General features: G+C 39.5%; 1 protein-coding gene across 4 annotated transcripts in view; it reads right to left on the reverse strand.

Moving 5' to 3' along the window:
• The window catches only part of LGR5 (leucine rich repeat containing G protein-coupled receptor 5), a 112144-nt gene that overhangs the window by 27677 nt on the left and 65923 nt on the right, over positions 1–18544 (reverse strand). For all 4 annotated transcript variants that reach the window (XM_074375398.1, XM_074375397.1, XM_074375399.1 and 1 more), the window contains exon 4: positions 12739–12810. In XM_074375398.1, the coding sequence (XP_074231499.1) occupies positions 12739–12810 (72 nt within the window). The remainder of the gene's footprint in view (positions 1–12738; positions 12811–18544) is intronic.

Consider the following 18544-nt stretch of genomic DNA (forward strand, 5'->3'; position numbering starts at 1 on the left):
GTTGAGTCCCAGGCTTGTCTTTTTCAATATTTAAGTCACTACCCAAGTTTCTGCTGGATCTCGAAGTGACCCTGGTATCTGTTTCTGATGTTAGTAAGTCCATTTCTCTGGGTAGATGTATTTTATGAATCACTTTTTTTCCCCCAGAAAAAAAAAAATAAAAGGATGTAATCTGGCTTCTACACTGTGATCTTAGAGCGGTTTGCTACCTGAGATGAAACAAGCAAGACAGAAAAAAAAAAAAAAAAAGAAAGAAAGAAACAAGCAAGACAGGGCAATTCTTCACAGCTCTAACACTCCAAACACGATTCTGCCCCGACCCAGGACTCGGGTAGCCTGAGGGCAGCACTAAACATTTCTCTGCCTCCAGTTTCTTCATATAGGAAGCTCCCAGTAAATGATCCTCCTAACAGCAGTGTTTCGAAGTCGCGTCCACCTGGCCTCAGTGGTCCAGACTTATGTCCAAGAATCGTAATAATACTCAGATGTATTATTATCTAACTTAATCTGAACAGAAGATTCACAAAACAAACTGGAGCAGGGACTTCATTATCCAGCTACTTATACAGGTGGTTCTTACGGAACCAGGTTAAGACTGTGGACAAAGCAGCTGGCGGAGCAAAAGCTGTGCCTATTCAGGGGGTAAACAAAGAGCGCGTATTATGTCAGTCTGGTCTTTTGGGGCAGGTGGACATTTTCTATTTATCTGCCTGGAAAATGCAGTATTTAAGCAGTGGCGTACAAGAAAAACACCAGTACACAGAATGTGAAAACACACATAAAAAGGTGGTTCTGTAATATTATCAGGAGCCACAAAAATAACTATATCATATAGCTCCACTTTTTAAAGGTTTCTTGGTTATCATTTCTATTTCCTGCAAGTCACACATGGATGTGCGTGCATGTGTGTGTGTGTGCGTGCGTGCGTGTGTAGGCAGCTCAGAACCTGTGAATTAGTGCAGAGATGTGGGATGAGAAATTTCAGGTCCAAGGCAGACAGCAGCTGTGTGAGCATGGCCAAGTCAACAGCTCTCAGCTTCCACACTTGTAAGCTGGGGGTGACACCTCTATCTTACGGGGTTGCTTTATGATTAAAGAAAATAATACAAGGCTTTGAAAACTATAAAGCATGTTAATGATTTTAAAAGATTATTACTTAAAGGGGGTTAACAGTTGGTGTTTTTGTCTTTTGATCACAGAAAGCAGTCAGAAAAGAAGGGGTAAACTCAAATTTTCCCATAGTCCAAAGTGGGTTAAAATGAGTGCCAGCTTGTCAGTGAATTTCAGCTTTGAGAAACGCAGGCTGCTTCTTTCATCCCTTATAACGGAAATGATGAAGCGGTGTCTGCAATTAGACTTAACAGAAGTCCTCCTTCTCAGACTTCAGTATTATCATTACTTGTATGTGTGTGCGTAGCTCAGAGTTACAAAGCGCAAATAGCTTTGTTCCTGATATGTTACTATTACGTCTTCATTCTGAAGGCAAAGGAGAAGTGGTGACACGTGATAGATGGGACATTCTCAGAGAAAGTTCCTAGTACTGATCTTGGCATTTAAGTATCCATCAATAATGTGCATAAAACCTGCGTGCAGTTGGGTGCAGCGAGTAAAATCCTTCAACAATAGGAGTGACCCCACCTTCTTTCAGACACTCAAACCTCTTAATTATGATCTTGAAATGTGATCTGAAAAGTAATCATTATATGGGAAAAGGCACCCGTTTCATGCTCCAAATGTTACTTATAACTTACAGAAAATGATAGATAAAATAAAATTTTATCCAACTTCCTATGTCACAGACAACCACCTATATCATGAGTATATGGTAAACTGGAGAGTGCACTGAATTAAGAGAATTAAGACATATTTAAGACTCTGTCAACTTACTAATTCTGCTATTTGTGGGCATAATGTTTCATTTTTTCTAAGGGTCAATTTTCATATCTGTAAAGCAGAATCACAACAGGTCACAAAATTGCCGTGGGAATTAAATGAGAAACTATACGTGGAAGGGTTTTGTGAACAGTAAAGCACTCTACAAATGTAGACTGTATTATCTGGGAAAAATCTTCACATTTAGGAAGTGGTATCATCTCCCCACCAAAGTTTCCTTTATTTTTTTTCTGAAGGATCTTAATCCTTTGGAATTTCTAATATCTCTCTAGGAGATTGCCTTTTTGTTAGTCTGTTATATGGACTGGCAGGATGGCTGACTTTCTACTCACTGGGCATCCTTAATACACATGTGCAGCACAGCATGTTTTGATTAGTGTTATAGGAAGGCTTCTATCACAGAGAAAAAGAAGCACACATCTTCTGTGTTCTGCCAGAGGTCCAAAAACGCCCCAAAGGCTGAAACTAGTGACCTTGTTTGGTGCAAGAACAGAATTTTTAAGTCTGAGCCTCTGCAATGTTACAGGACCACAACTGAAGAGAAATGGATTTGTCACGACTCCTGGGCATATGTTGAAATAAATCCTTCTCTGGAGGGTGGGCTGGAGGTTGGATGGCTCCACCATTACCAAAAGGTATTCTATTGCACAGACTGCTTGGCCAAGGGGACTGTTTCTTACGGACTTTGGGTGCATGGGCCGCTGGTGAGGACCATCCACTTTTCCCGGACAGGGGAAAACACTCATAACTTTGAGTATCCAAGGTCAGTGTTTGGAGCCTGGATAACTTTACTCCCAGAAAGTTTCTGTGTTACTTACCCATAAGAAATGTCTCACTCCCCCCAAGCAGTCTTCAAGATCTGCATAAAAATATTTCTCTGGGGCGGGGATGTTGTGTTGCCTGTAGACTGGACACCCTAATAATGGATGTGCTGTAGAAAGGTCACTTGGATAGCAGTGTGCAGGAGGGGCTGGAGGGAGAGGAAGCGACCAAGGAGGTTGCAGTGAGAACAGATGAGTGCTTGAAAGACGTATGGAAAGGCAGAGGAAGGCCTGGTATGACGGATGTTGAATGAGTGGGGCTGACAGAACATGGAGGCTTGCCAGACTTGACCAGAGAGGAAGACAAGGAAGCTATGGTGACCCAATGTTCTGGCCTGGGAGCTGAAAACTTAATTTTTCAACCCTTAGTGAATTTACATTCTTAAATTTTTTTTCTTTTTTTAGTTAAAAAAACCTTTTTTTTTAATTGAAGTGTAGTTGATTTACAATGTTAGTTTTAGGTGTACAGAAAAGTGACTCAGTTATACATATATATACAATACATATTTTTTCTTTTCAGGTTCTTTTTTATTGTATGTTGTTACAAGAAACTGAATATAGTTCCCTGTGCTTTACAGTAGGTCCCTGTTGTTTATCTATTTTATATATAGTAATGTGTGCCTGTTAATCCCCAGCCCCTAATTTATCCCTCCCTGCCCTTTCCCCTTTGGTAATTATATATATATATATTTTTTTTCCTATGTCCATAAGTTTGTTTTTGGTTTGTAAATAGAATTTGTATTTTTTTTTTTTTTAGATTTCAAAAGTATACGTGATATCATATGATATTTGTCTTTCTCTGTCTGACTTACTCCACTTAGTATGGTAATCTCTAGGTCCATCCATGTTGTGCAAATGGCATTATTTCATTCCTTTTTATGGCTGAGTAATATTCCACTGTATATATACCACATCTTCTTTATCCAGTCATCTGTTGATAGACAATTGGGTTGTTTCTATGTTTTGGCTATTGTAAATAGTGCTGCTATGAACATTGGGGTACGTGTGTCTTTTCAAATTAGAGTTTTCTCCAGATATATGCCCAGGAGTGAAATTTCTGGATCATATGGTAGGACTATTTTTAGTTTTTTAAGGAATCTTCATACTGTTTTCCACAGTATGTAGGCTGCACAAACCTACATTCTGACCAACAGTGTAGGAGGGTTCCTTTTTCTCCACACCTTCTGTACCATTTATTTTTTGTAGACATTTTGATAATGGCGATTCTGACTGGTATGAGGTGACACTTCACTGTAGTTTTGATTTGCATTTCTCTGATAACTAGCAACATTGAGCATCTTCTCATGTGCCTGTTGGCCATCGGGTACGTTCTGAAATCTTGATGTTCTGCTGCAGCTTATCAACTAAAGGTTGGACACCATGCAGGGAATGAATGCTACCTAATACCATGTAAAATAAAAATAAAACAGAACTGCATGTTCACTGTGAATACAGTTCTGTAATATCAATGTAGCCTATGTGAGGAAGAGCTGGAAGGTAACAGGCAAAAAAAAAAAAATCAATTTTATGTCAGGCTATGTCAAAAAAAAAAAGCTTATTTTCTTACCTTCTCTCTAAAGTTTTCCCCCTAATGTTTTCATGCATACAAGCTTAATTTTACAGTTTTTCTCTTTGAAAAGAAACATTTTGCCAATCTGCTACACACTCCTAAAAGGAATTTTTGATTTATAGATGGCACTACAGTAGGGATTAGGGATTCTATGAGGTCATTCTTGCTATTGTTTTTCTAGAAAATAGTCCTTTACATATACCTTGCAATATGCTACCTTGGCAGTGTATCACACACACATATCTTTGTTTGAGAATGTCTTTGATGAGCCATTAACTACAAGGAAGAAAGCGTTAGTCAAAAGATAAGCCATTGATCTTGGCTAATTCCCCACCTGAGATGACTGTAATATTGTCAATTATTAACACAGATGACTCGAGGGAAAAAAAAGCAAAGGTGTCAAGAATGTTGCAGCTGCAGGTATGATGCAGCTTACGGGGACCTTTTCAATAAATAGAATTATGAAGCACAGCATTTAACATTACTATTTTATATTTGGATGAGCACTTTGCTTCGTAAGTTTTAAAGAAACGACCAACCCTCTTGTATATACATTTGTACATTTCGTGAGACCATCTTGAACAATTCCTGAAGAGTCAAATGAGCTCAGTGATTTAGTTCATCTAAAAAGTTTTAAGTAATGAAAGCAGTTCCAATTGCTTTCTTACCTTGGCTATGAAAAGAAAAGCCTGTAGTTCCAAGCTTGTATATAATACAATTTGACCAAGTCCCTAAAGTCTTTGTTGTGGTGAAATTTTACTGCTTGGAATTTTTATTGCATTGGAACCAGTGGATCATTGGGATTGAATCTGTCAGATCATTTACAGTCATACTATTGGGATAGACTTTTATCTACATGAACTCTTATAGATTGAATTCATGTTGATTTATATGAATTCTTCATAATAACATGAGTCATCTTTATGATTACTATGGGTTTTTTTTTAATATTTATGAAGTGATGACAATGTGAAATCCTTCTAATGAAATTTCCCATCTATAATCTAGGAAGACAGTAAGCATATGAATTCATATAAACAGCATGATTATATAGGAATTTCTGTTTCTATATTTCTATTCTCTATCTTATTTATTGGTAAACTTAAACTAGGAAGACAACGATTCCTTTAGACTTACCTCTGAAAAGGTAAAAAAAAGTTTTTTCCATCTCTGCAGCTTGGGGAGAAATAAAGTCCACAGGTTCACTGACGGGCAGTCATTTAGAGGCTAGCTGGCTGGCCTGACTAGTGTCTAAGAACCAAACCTCTCTGGCATCGTTGGGAAGTAAAGGACTCCAATGAGAAATACACTTGACAGTCCATTTACACATGAAGTGGCTCAGTTTCTCAGAGGTTACTGCTGTGGATTTTTTTTTAGCAGGGAGAGGATCTACAGCCAAAGGAACATGAGCACCAACAGCTTCAGTTTTGCTTTTCTCCAGAGAAAACAAAGACCTCCTTTTTGTCAGGGGTGCCATGAGTCTCCCAGCTACCACCAGGGTGTGAAATCTGGGGATCATTTTTGAATCTTCCATTGCTCTCCAGCCAATCATTCACCAAGGTATCTCCATTTATCTTCAGCTCCAAGACTGTCCGCTTCCACTGTCTAGTTGTCTCTTATCTCTTGACACCTGCATTACTGTGACAGACTCTTAGCTGGCCCTTTTGTCTCTGATCCCTTATCTCTTCAATTACGCGGTAGGCTGCTGCCAGATTAATCTCCCTAAAACCGCGCTCTGTCAAGCCCGTTAGGAATCCACACTTCTTCCATATTCCCATTCCTTTCAAACCCAAATTTTCCATTCTGATATTCAAAGCTTATCCACCTTATCTAGCCAAACTTCTCTCTTCTTTCTGGGTCCCAGTCAAATCCTGTTTGTAGCAACTTCCCACGGTACTTCTGAGCCTTGTGTTTGTGAATATCTCCTAACTCCTGCCTACCCAAATCTCAACAACACTGAGAATTAACATTAAGGTCTTCTCTGAACTCTACTCTTGAAGTGGGGCATCCTCAGCTAGGACAATGGGAAAGCTAAATCTTGTAGCTTGATCAACTTCAAAATCCCTGAAGAAAACACTGGGACCCAACTTCCAGCTCAGGAAAGGCAGGTAGGAAAAACCAAGGTCCAAAGACAAGAGTTGGGAGCCAGAGAGATGGGTGAATGCAGGCTGCAGCCCAACTGGGGGATGTTAACTCACCCTGAGCAGCTGTTAAGAACATCACTTAGAGTCTGAAGTTTCAGTTCAGTTCAGCAAGTGTTTCTTGGGTGCTTTTTTTGCAGGTGCTGTGCCTGGTGCTGGAGACTTAGCAGTAAACCAGGCAGACAAGGTTCCAACTATTATGGGGCCTCAATCAAATCATTACAATGAGGCGTTAAGTGACAGGAAATGCATGGCAGAAGGACCTAACCTAAATTTCACTTTTCTTTGAGACCCAGATTTGGATTTTAAGCTGCCCACGTGACATTGCTACTTAGCAGTTCCCCCTCAAACACACATGTTCAACACCAAACTTGTTATCTCCCTAAATGTAGTCCTCACCCGCATTTCTTATCTCGGTGATGGGCTCCAACAAGCATGTGGTTATGTAAACAAGGAACTTAAGAATCATCCTCCACACCCCTTTCTCCTTCATTCTTCATAGCTGATTCATTACCAAACACTGGTCATTTCATTGAAATATTTCTCAAATCCATTTCCCTTTCTCCAACTCCACTGCCCCCCATCCTGACAAAATTCTCCTCTCTCTCTTAGACTATCTCAGTAACACAGACCCAAACATGTAACACGGATCTGAACACTTTCCAGCTCAAAGTCCTCCTACATTGTTTGTGGGAATGTAATTTGGTGCAGCCACTATAGAAAACAGTAGAGAGTCTCCTTAAAAAAACTAAAAAAGGAGTTACCATATGATCTAGCAATCCTACTCCTGGGCATATATCCGGAGAAAACTCTAATTTGAAAAGGTACATGCACCCTCAATGTTCATAGCAGCATTGTTTATAAGAGTGAAGACATGGAAGCAACATAAATGTCCACTGACAGGTGATTGGATAAAGTTGTGGTGTACATAGACATACAATGGAATACTACTCAGCCATAAAAAAGAATGAAATAATGCCATTCGCAGCAACATGGACTGACCTACAGATTACCATACTAAGTGAAGTAAGTCAGATAGAGAAAGACAAATATCATATGATATCACTTATATGTGGACTCTAAAAAAATGACATACATGAACTTATTTACAAAACAGAAATAGACTCACAGACATAGAAAACAAACTTTTGGGTACCAAAGGGGAAGGGGGGAGGGTTAAATTAGGAATTTGGGATTAGCAGATACAAACTACTGTACATAAAATAGATAAACAACAAGGACCTACTGTCTAGCACAAGGAACTACATTCAGTATCTTGTAATAACCTACAATGAAAAGAAAATGAAAAAGAATATATACATATGTATAACTGAATCACTAGGCTGTACACCAGAAACCAACACACTGCAAATCAACTAAACTTCAATAAAAAGAATTTTAAAAAAAGAAGTAAAAGAAAAGAATTTTCTCCTAATGTTTAAATGGGGGGAAAGGGCACAAGACAAAACTCCTCCACGTAACAATTCACTGTGTGCTGGTTTGCACATGGTTTGTGAAATGAACTCTGAACAGTGCAACAGACAAAACCCTTGGCCTCTAGAACTTCTCAGTCCACCTCCTCCCCAAGATGTTCCTAATATGCTGACACTTTTGTGAAAAAACAAAATAAACCAAAACCATGGTGTATTTTTCTTATGTAGGCTTAAAACTTCTCTTTCTGGAGACCATTTTAGTGGAAGGAATAATGTCACGAATACTAAAACCATTGTTTTGTTTGTTTTTTTAAAAACTCTTTTGATCTTTTAATCTTATCCTCTTGGTTACCTCCCTTTGCCTTCTTTCTGTCTGCTTACACCTCCTTGTCTTCTGTTACTTCCTTCCCATTCTTTGTCCTGGGTCTGAAACCCAATAGGTGCCTGGATATGAACAGGAGAGAGCTGCTGCTGGTTCCAGGCTTGCCTTACCCTCTGCTCAGCACTGTGAGCCCAACTTCTTCCTCCTCCCCACTCCCCTCCTCTTGCCGGCTCTCTTTTTGGACTATTATTAGCAAAATCCTACCACGAAGAGTCGGGGGTGGTGGTGGGGAGTTACTGGGTCCAAGGGTGGGGTCTGTAGCACTTAAGCTGATATCACAAGAGATCATGTTCCAGGCAGGAAGGGACACGTTCTTCTCCAGTTTTTTAAAATAACGTCTTGTACTTTAAAGATGATTATTAGCTAATTGGAGAATAGAGACAATACTGTAGCTATGTCGAATTTTCCTTTCATCTTCTACTTACCAACTCGTTATTTTTGTGATTGTGCATTTTCCACAATTAGTTTTGCTAGTGCAGACTTGGCATAAGAACTGCCATGTATTAAATAATACTCTGGTTAACCCGACAAACAGGAATATGTCATTCTCTTTGATCATCTTGAACGTCCACTAATGACGGTGAGATGCTGGAACATCATTACTGACTATCAACAAATGAAGCAATGATTTTTTTTTTATAGATCAATTTCTTAACCTTTTTTTTTTTTTTAAATTGAGGTATAGCTGATTTGCAATATTGTGTTAGTTTCTGGGTACAGCATAGTGATTCAGTTATACAAAAGTATATTCTTTTTCATATTCTTTTTCATTATAGGTTATTACAAGCTATTGAATATAGCTCTTGGTTTCTTAACTGTTAATACAAAGGTATGAGGGTATGGGAGGGTTAAGTTTTGAGTTTCCATCAAATCATTGCAATCTGATCCTAGTCTTCAAATGACTATAATGCCAAAAGTTTCTTGGTGAAATACAACTCACTGTGAATTCTGATTACATTTCCTACTCCTTTCCAGAAAACAGAAAGGAAATTAAGTTATATTTGATTACATTACAGAAAGTCCAGCTGGTGTCGGCCATCACTGCCATGTCAGAAACCTCATGTACGTGTTGCACAGGGGCAGGCTCTGGGCTCCTGGGCTCCAGGGCTCCAGCACGTGGACTTGCCCTCTTATTCTTTAGCTGAGCAATTTGAAAGCATCAGGAGAGACTTCAAAGAACACAAATGTACCTCTATGTTTTCATCGTGAACAAAGCAAACTATCAGTTGTTCACACGGAATCAATGAAAATTACATCCCTTGAAACATGAGTACAATCTGTTTCTTCCTCCCAGCAAGGTTACCAGCTTCAACATATCAAGTTTCTTAAAGTTGATTCAATGAGGTCAAGTCTCCATGGTTGGAGCAAAGTACCCCGATGACCTGTTCCTGTGGTTCTCAACCACCTTGTTCATGCCACGGACACTAAAAACTTCTCAAATGCACTGTGAATACAGATCCCTGAGGATTTTGCTAAAGTGGAGCTTTTAATTAAGTAAGACAGAGATGAAGCCCATGGTTCTGCATATCTTGGGAGCTGCTGCTCCTGCTGGTCCAAGGACACATTTGCATAGCAGGGTAACATAGCACGTGGCCCCCTAACTCTGCCTGCCCCAGGTTGTCAGTAGAATTAACCCGCAGTTGTGAGCTCCTTCAGTGAAGCACAGACAACCCCTTACTTTTGTTTCGTATTCTAGATACATTAGTTCATAGTTGAATGCAAAATACGGACTTTAAAAAAATAATTATTTTCACGTTTGAAAAGAGTTCAGGAACATAATGCAGATCTTCTGAAGGAATGCCATAGGACACTAATTTTCCCAATCTTCATTTAAAAAGCACTTAACTATTATAATTAAACCAGTCAGAAAACAATGATGCTTGATTCTCCCAGATTCTGATTTTAATTGGTCTGGGGGTGCAGCCTAGGCTTCAGGACTCTCCAGCTGATTCTTTGCAGCCTGGTTGAGAAGCCCCCCTCTTTAGGAGTTGCAAAGCCAGGCACTCATGGGGTGGCGCACTTCCAGCCCCTGTGGAATTCGGAGTGCTTCTTAGAGACTGAAAGTATAATACAAGGAGAAGAATAAGTGGAGAAACACAGAGTGAATTCAAGAGAGAGGAAAAGGAGAAACCATTAGAGAAAGGTGGAGGTCTGAGGGTTGACCGTAGTCTGAGAAGACCTGGTAGGCAGCTGACTGGAAGCCTCCCAGGTGTCACGGATGAGACAGGTGTCGCCCTCTTTGTTACTTGTTTTGATATGACAGTAGCATGAAGGCTGAAATACGCATGGAAATGAACGGACGGGGGATAAGGACGCACGTTTGTAATGGCCATTAGACTCAAAACTGTTTTCATTTCTGGAACTGCCTGAAGGAAGCATGAGAAACACTACTACACACCTTGAATCTGGGACAACAGGAAAACTTTCAAAGGACTCGCAGGAGCCCAAACCTCCAGACAGGGAGGGGACTCCTTTGGTTGGTACTATACTGTGTCTGTGTGGTTGGTGGTTTGTAATGCTTTCTCTGTCAAATCTTTATGCGTGGATCACAGTAGCACCAAAAAAAATGTAAGTGAGACAAAGAGTCAAAGCCGCACACACTGCCAACATTCAACACCTCCCATGGGTCTTCTGGTCAAAGGGACCCCAGACAAACGTTAGGTAACCAGGTGACACAATCCAGCAAGCGGGTTGGGGTGGGGGTGACGATCTATCTAGATGCCTCGGCTTGAATTTGATAAACGTCCTACTAGAAAGTTAACCCTTGGCTTCTTCACAGGGAACACATACTAAGGTTTCAAACGCAATTGTTTTTGTGAACCAGACACCACATGCAAGAGAAACCTGGTGAACAGTAAATATCTAGACTGTAAGAAACTAAATCTCAACACCTTTATCAGAGAGGCACCACCCAGTTTGAGGGAACAAAAGACTCGTGGTTTTCTCTTCCTCAAAGAGTTCACTGCCGTGTGTGTTCTGTTTGTGATCTTTCAGCTGATAGTGGCTTTTGGTTACAAACCCTTATCCCTCCATCTTCTGCCTGCCTCACAGCTGTTTGAGGCTCCACTGGCCACCGCTAGGATCTCGCTTTTCCATTCAGCTCCTGGACCTCGAGCCCTGACACCCATAACCCAACTTGGGAGTGTTTTGCTGCTCCGGCTGCTTCTCTCCTTCAGGAAGAGAAGGCTCATTCAACAAAGGAGGAGTGATATTGGGATGTCATGAAGGTGCTCCTGGAACTGCCAGCAGCCCTGTCTGCTGCCACAAAGGGGCTCTTGTGGGCTTGTTTATCTACAGGCTGGTGAAGACCTAGGAAGTCACTTTGTTTGGAGCAAAAAGCTTAAAATGGTCTCAAGCACAGATCTGCTTTCATTAAAAAAGAAAAAAAAAAAAAGATCAAAGAAAGAAAGAATCATCTCCAGAGCTCACGTTTCCTCCTTCTCTTGTGTCACCTCCATAAAAGGCATTCAGTGAACTATATGTAATTATTAACTGACGGATTCCTTACAGTGATTTCCAATTAGAGTCTGCAATATTCATTTGCCTTTTTTTTTTTTAAATGCATGTGTCGCCCTCATCATTCTAGACCAGAAATCAGTATTTTGTTTGACAGATGAGGACCTCGAGGGTGAGGAAGATGAAAGCATATTATCACACATGTGCAGACTGGAAATCGTGCAATATGTTATAAACACTTACACATTCTGATGAGATGAAGATTTATCATCGAGTACGCAAGGCAGTCTTGCCAAATAATCGCTGTAGACAACCTCTTACAATTTGGGGATTCAGAGTAGGGAACCCCGGCTCCACTGCTGTGTGTGTGTGTGTCTGTGTCTGTGTGTGGTGTGTGAGCCTGAGGTAGGTGTGTCTCTGCAGGACTGTTTGTGAATGTGTTCGTACGTCTGTGCGTGGTGATGGGGAGCTCCTGGTTTGTAGACCTGCCCAGTACGACTTTAAGACACATGGTTATATCTTAGCTTACTGATATGAGAACCCCTGATGTACATATAGAACTTAATAAAAAAAAAATTAAGACTTTATCTGACTCAGCAAAACTGCATTACAAGGCAACTCAGATAATCTAAAAACAAAATAAACTGAAATAGCCAAGAAGTCCAGATTTTGACTCATTTTTGTAGATAAAAGGAGAAAGTATTATCCCTGATTTGAATTCAGGAACTAAAACACGGTACAGGGGGATGCAGGGCAAGATCCTGGATGTTTTGTCTGGTGATACCAACATATCCCAGAGGCTTTTCACTGCAGGTTGTCTGATGAAGTCTCTGCCCTGAAACCCCAAACTTCAACACTGGTCTCTCCCATATGTGCTGTTTAGTGAGCATGCAAAGAATTGTTGCTCTAATGGAAACTCTCGCTCTCAATGTATTTAGCTCTGGCCCCCAACCAAGGAGTTTACTATAATGGTCATTTGGACATTTCAATGCTTCTTCCCAAATTACTCCTGAGAACAGTTTGCAATTTCAAGTATACTTACAGGGACTGAAGGCTTCGCAAATTCTGTAGAGCTTCTGTGGGCACCTGTCTTAGGTGATTATTCTGCAGCATACTGCATATTAAAACAGATGAAGAAAAATGTTAAAAAAAAGTTAATAATGAACAATTACTGGCACAGCAATGTTAAGCACTGTTCTAGGTGTCAGGGAAACAGCAGAGCATTAGACAAAACCTTGGCCTGTGGGGTGCTTGAATTCCTGTGGGGAATGGTAGATAACTAAAAATTAACAAATGAATATATAATAGGAGACAACTATGAATAGAAAACGAAACATGGATTTGGGGTAGATGGTAATGAGAGGTAAGAATTTTATTTTAAAGGTGGTCAGAGAAGGTCTCTCTTAGAAGGTGATATTTGAGTAAAGACCAGAATGGTGTCATGGAGGGAAACATGTGAACGTCTGGGAAGTTACTGAAGAAGAGGGAAGAGCAGGTGCAAAGGCCCTGAGGCTGGAGCTTGCTTGAATTGTTAAAGGCAGCAAAGGATCAATTGTGACTGAGGAGGAATAAGTGAGAACAAGAGACTGGAAGACAACCTAAAGCCATCTCATGGAGGACTTGCAGGCTGTAAGTGTGGTGAGAAACTCTTGTCAAAGGGGTTAAGCAGGGACATGACTGGATCCTATTTATGTTTTATAAAGGCTCACGATGGGGACAATTCGATTAGACAAAATGGAAATAAGGATAACAGTAGGAAGCTATTACATCTGCTAGCCAAGGAGAGAGGACTCAGAAGATATCAAACCTATGGACACCTTGATCTTGAACTTCCAGCCTTCAGAACTGTAGGAAAATAAATTCCTGTTATTTAAGCCAAAAAAAAAAAAAAAAAAAAAAAGAGTAGGAGGCTATTAAAGATCGTCTCCCTTCAAAATATAGCCAAATATGTGTGGTCATATTTTGCTATAAATTAAATTCTTTTTGTGAAGTATTGCACTTTTGCTCACTGGGGTTCAACAATTCTTTTCAGACCATGGGGACTACAGAGTGGAAAAAACTGGCAGCAATGAAATTAAAATACATCACTGCTAGCGGGAAGTAGTATGGAAAAAAATTCCCATTCGCTTTCTTGTATTTTGCCACTTATTCATAAAAGTGTACAACATCCTAATTTTGCTGCTACTCCCCTCAACCCCAAACCAGTATTTCATGGTCTACGTAAGCCAGAGTCAGAAGACTATTTTAGGAAAGCAGACAGTTTTTAAAAGACAGTTAAAAATATTTCTGCTTATTAGGTTACAAATTTATGCTTGGATTTCAGAAACAATTTGCCTGGTTCTCTCATCTCCACAATTGAAGCTTTTGCATTAGTGGACTCGCTGGGATTCAGCACCAGGTACGTCTAACTCCCAAGCTTGGTGGACTTTCCACTGAGCCTTGCAGCATCCTGTGGCAGAGTGAGTGGGCAATTCTCAGGTTGTACGGTATGATTAAAAGCGTGGGTTCTGGAATCTGACTAGCTCTTCCCTGCCAGTAGCCCCGTGGCCTCAGGGAAATCAGTCAATCTCTCCACGTCTCAGTGACCAGTAATAATACCCACCTGCCCAGGGCTTATTGTGACGATCTAATGAGTGAAAGTGCACAGAACAACACCTGCTGCCTGGTGAGCATTCAATAAAAATTGGCCCTTCTAGTATGAACTTATAAACCTCTCTTCAAGACTAATGACATATGGAGACTGTACTGGATATGACATTATAATGAATGGGAAAATAAAATCGGCAAAAAATGCAACTCTGTGCCAGAGGTTCTCAGACTTTAGGGTTCATCAGAATCCACTGGAAGGCTTGTTAAAAATCTTATTTGCTGGGCTCTCTGCCGCTAAAGTAGGGGGGGCCAGAGAACTTGCATTCCTAACAAATTCCCAGGTGATGTCAGTGTTAGTGGGCAGGCACCACACACTGAGAACCACCCTGGGCCATGCTAAGTATTTCTAAGAGTGTTTTCACCTGAACTTGAGGCTACATTGAACTTGGAGATAAGGCCTAAGTTTCGACCTTGGCAAGCAAACTGTTTAATCTCCTTGGCCCTTGGTCTTTTATCTGCATAATGGGAGTAGAATAATATCATTTGATTGATAAGGTGTTTGAGGATTAAAATATGAATATGCATTTATTACATGTTCAGATATGCAAATGTGAGCTCATATACAAATAAGATGTGAAAAATACTTGGAGATCATAAAATTTATGCTTTTCACACCTTGGCTGAGATTCTGTTTTCAAAGGAGTATAATTCTGTCACTTGTAATCCAATGGTTTTACACAAGTAATTTCATTATGTTAAACTTGGATTCAATTAACATTTCATAAATCCAGTGTCTCAGAATATATTGGTTCCTTATGAACACAGTTAACTTTAAAGGAGACCTCTCACTTCAATTACTGGTTAGGGAATTGGGAAAATTATAGCCTGAATTTCATATTTTACATAATTTATTATTAAATATTATCAAATTATTAAATAATATCTAAATATTAAACGTTCACATTTCCATGTTATTTTATACTTTTCCAAGCAGTTTTAATATATAATTTTAACTTGACAAAAATGTTTTCTAAGTCATTCATTAGTTGTGTGATCAATTTAAATGATAAGATACAGATAATGGACTTAATTGATGTCTAAACTTTGTAGGTGATATATTACTGGTTCATAGCGTGTGTTGAATTGTCCTCTTGTGCTTTGCTAACCAAACAGTGAGGCTCTTATAATGTGGTCTTCCTAAAATATTGGAAAATTGGAGTAGAGGATAAGTAGAGGATATTTAAATGGTTTCTCTTCACTGAAAAGTTGCAAACTTTCTCAGCTTTATATATCTGGCTTCAGAAAATGGAACTTAAGCTTTACTAATGATAACTTTTAAAGCTACCTCTGAGTTACCTCCCAGCAATTTAATTTTCAACCACTTCTACCAGTAAAACACTAAAAATATAATAAAAAAAATCACTTAGGTTCTCATTGCTCCCTAAATAAAGAACTTTTGTTTAATTACTTTCAAATGACAAAACAAGAGCAAATTATCTCCATTATAGTCTTATAGGTCTCCAGTGAGTTAATTAGGAAATTCTGTTTTTGTTTAAGATAGTCCAGTGGGAGGCAAAACAATGAAAAGGTTTACAGCACTGTGGAGTGCAGTTAAACCAGAGAGCATGCACAACACGGCTGTTGATTTCATTTATAAATAACCCTTTATTCAAGGCATTGAATATAAGCAGAATGTACCACCAACTGAATGTGGTTTGGGCACTCACAATTTCCTTTCTATCATTCACATACGTATAAGAAAAGAAAAAATGAAACACTCTCTCTAGAGACAAAAGCTGACTCCGTATTTTCTTAATTTCTTTTCCTGAGGAGCCTGAAAATATTCACTATTCCGTAAGCGTCCCTGCGCTACTCTAACAGCACCATTTTGTTTGCTTGTTTTTTACAACAGGACTAACGATCAGGTACAGTGCAGCCGCGGGAGACGACATCAGACGTTGAAAGGGGAGTTTGTATCGGTCAATAGCTTGATCCTTAGGTATTCCCTGTGCCTAGCTGTCCTGCGGTTAGGTCTTGGGTAGCTCTCCAGGCCGTCTTCTGGGAATGGGAGAATTCTGGCTGGCTGTGACTTCCCTGTGGTCAGCGCTATCCGTCACCTCCTCGTGGCTTTGGTTCTGGTGCTGGGCGGCCCGGGGATAAGCCAGCCCCTGACTGTATGGCCTCCCCGAGAACATGAGCCTTCGCTGAGGACAGCCTGGTTCAGAGCTCCCTTGGGTTGGGTATTTTGCAATACCAAACCTGTAGCTTATTTTTTATGAAGGCCAATATTTACAGGGGTGATCACCTTACATGACAGTGATCTTCCAGAGCTCACAGTAATAGTATTTCAGATATAAAGCGGGCCTCACCAAAGAGGCCTGTTGCTATCTTAATTTCCCATCTTCGCAGACTGGATTCCCATTCTCTTTGTCTTTTTTTTTTACCATGTGCCCTCCTTGCCGTCCTTATACTGGTCAGAGCCCCAGACGGATATTACTTGTATATTATGTCTCTCTCACCATGCTACAATCTAATCAGTTATTTCTTTCTTCCAGTGCCTTTTGGACTTTATAAAACATTTGAGACAGTTTCCATGAGGATTTTATAAATATTGGAGACAGTTTCCATGTCTTATTCAGCATTGTACCTCCAGTACTGTGGTTCTCAACTCTATTGGACCCAATTCTCCCTTTAATACCAAATATTTTATAATGCTGCACCCATTACATTTAGATAAAATTCATAAAAATATAGCCTATCTACAGACATCATTTCAAAGAAAAAGAATCAACATAATGAACTGTAAAGGAGAAATAAAATTAATTTATAATCAAGGGACATATGTGATGCTCAGATGTGACTGTCCTAGGAGAGAGTTCTATGAATGTGTTAGATGTTTGCCTTCACTTTTAATGAATAAGGTTGGATGTGAAAGAAATAACACGATTAGAAGTTATTCTGATACTAGAACAGGGAAATGAGACTTGAGGTCCAGATGGATACTAGAGTAAGATCTGTAGTTAAGACATACAACAGATTATCCTCGTTTTATATTATATGGGAAAGAAGGAAATACCTTTATTAAAATAAAGATAACACGCTAAGACATACTGTAGGTGTTGCAATGAGAAAATCAGAAAGTGTTACATTCTCACAGATGAGTATGGGTATTCTCATAAATGAGTATTTCTTACAAATAAGAGCATATCAAAATCATTCTCTATTTTTTATGAGATAGGACTGAAATACCACAGAGAACCTTCATCCTATCTCAAAGTTCCATCACATGCTGGGGTGAGTGTTTGTTCTCCAGGATTTCAGGAGGCCCTGGAGAGCCTACCACAGGCAACAGGGAATTGAGGTTAACTGGGGGAAAAAAAAAGTTAATGATACAGCCTTCATGGAAGTTGGGGGTAGACTCTGCTGGCTAGTGGAAAAGCAAGATTAAAAAAGCAGCAGGCCACCTCCACATCAGTCAGTCATTGTGTATTCATCACAATTTCGATTTCCTGTGAGTTTATAACTTTTATCTTAAAGAAAGGAAATAGAATCATGTTATTTCCTTTGAGAGGAAACTTCCCTGGTATGACTTCCAGCTTGTGTTACCTATCTTCTCTACCTAGGTCTCTTTTTGTTCAACACGGAATACACTGAAAGAAAATTAAGCAACAGGTACTGGAAGAAGGAGGTGTCAATAATAATGAGCTTTCTGATTAAAAAAATTAGGAAGTTGGATGTTGAATAATAAGAAAGTCCATTTTTTACAAGTCTCAGTGAATTAACATTTCTCAATTAAACAACGACTCATTGCATCTACTATGCACTAGGCTTTTCCACATCTATTCACAAGTGGAACACAAACTTGACTTTTTCTTTTTTAGCTGATCTTTATTCAGTGCATCCTGAGGAAACAGATTTTGCAAATAGTTTGAAGCTGTGATCTCATTATGTCAGCATAATAGTAATTTTATTCACTTGAATCAAAATGACTCCAGAAACTCTCCCCAACTTCATAACACAAAACTAAATGGAAATACTCTTTCACAAGTTTGAGTTGGTAAGTTGGTTATGTAGAAGCAAACAAATTTTGGTACTAGAAGGCAGATAAGGAGAGAGGAAGTTTTTTCACACACAGAATCCAGCCAGGTATAACAGGGTTCTAAGACATCAGTGTAGACAGACTGGAATCGAGATGAATCATCCCGTGGCTCGAAATAGTTCATTAGAGGAACTCAGGCCTTACAAGTTAATTAGCATCC

The sequence above is a fragment of the Camelus bactrianus genome, chromosome 12 (assembly GCF_048773025.1).
Source record: "Camelus bactrianus isolate YW-2024 breed Bactrian camel chromosome 12, ASM4877302v1, whole genome shotgun sequence".
Lineage (NCBI taxonomy): Eukaryota > Metazoa > Chordata > Mammalia > Artiodactyla > Camelidae > Camelus > Camelus bactrianus.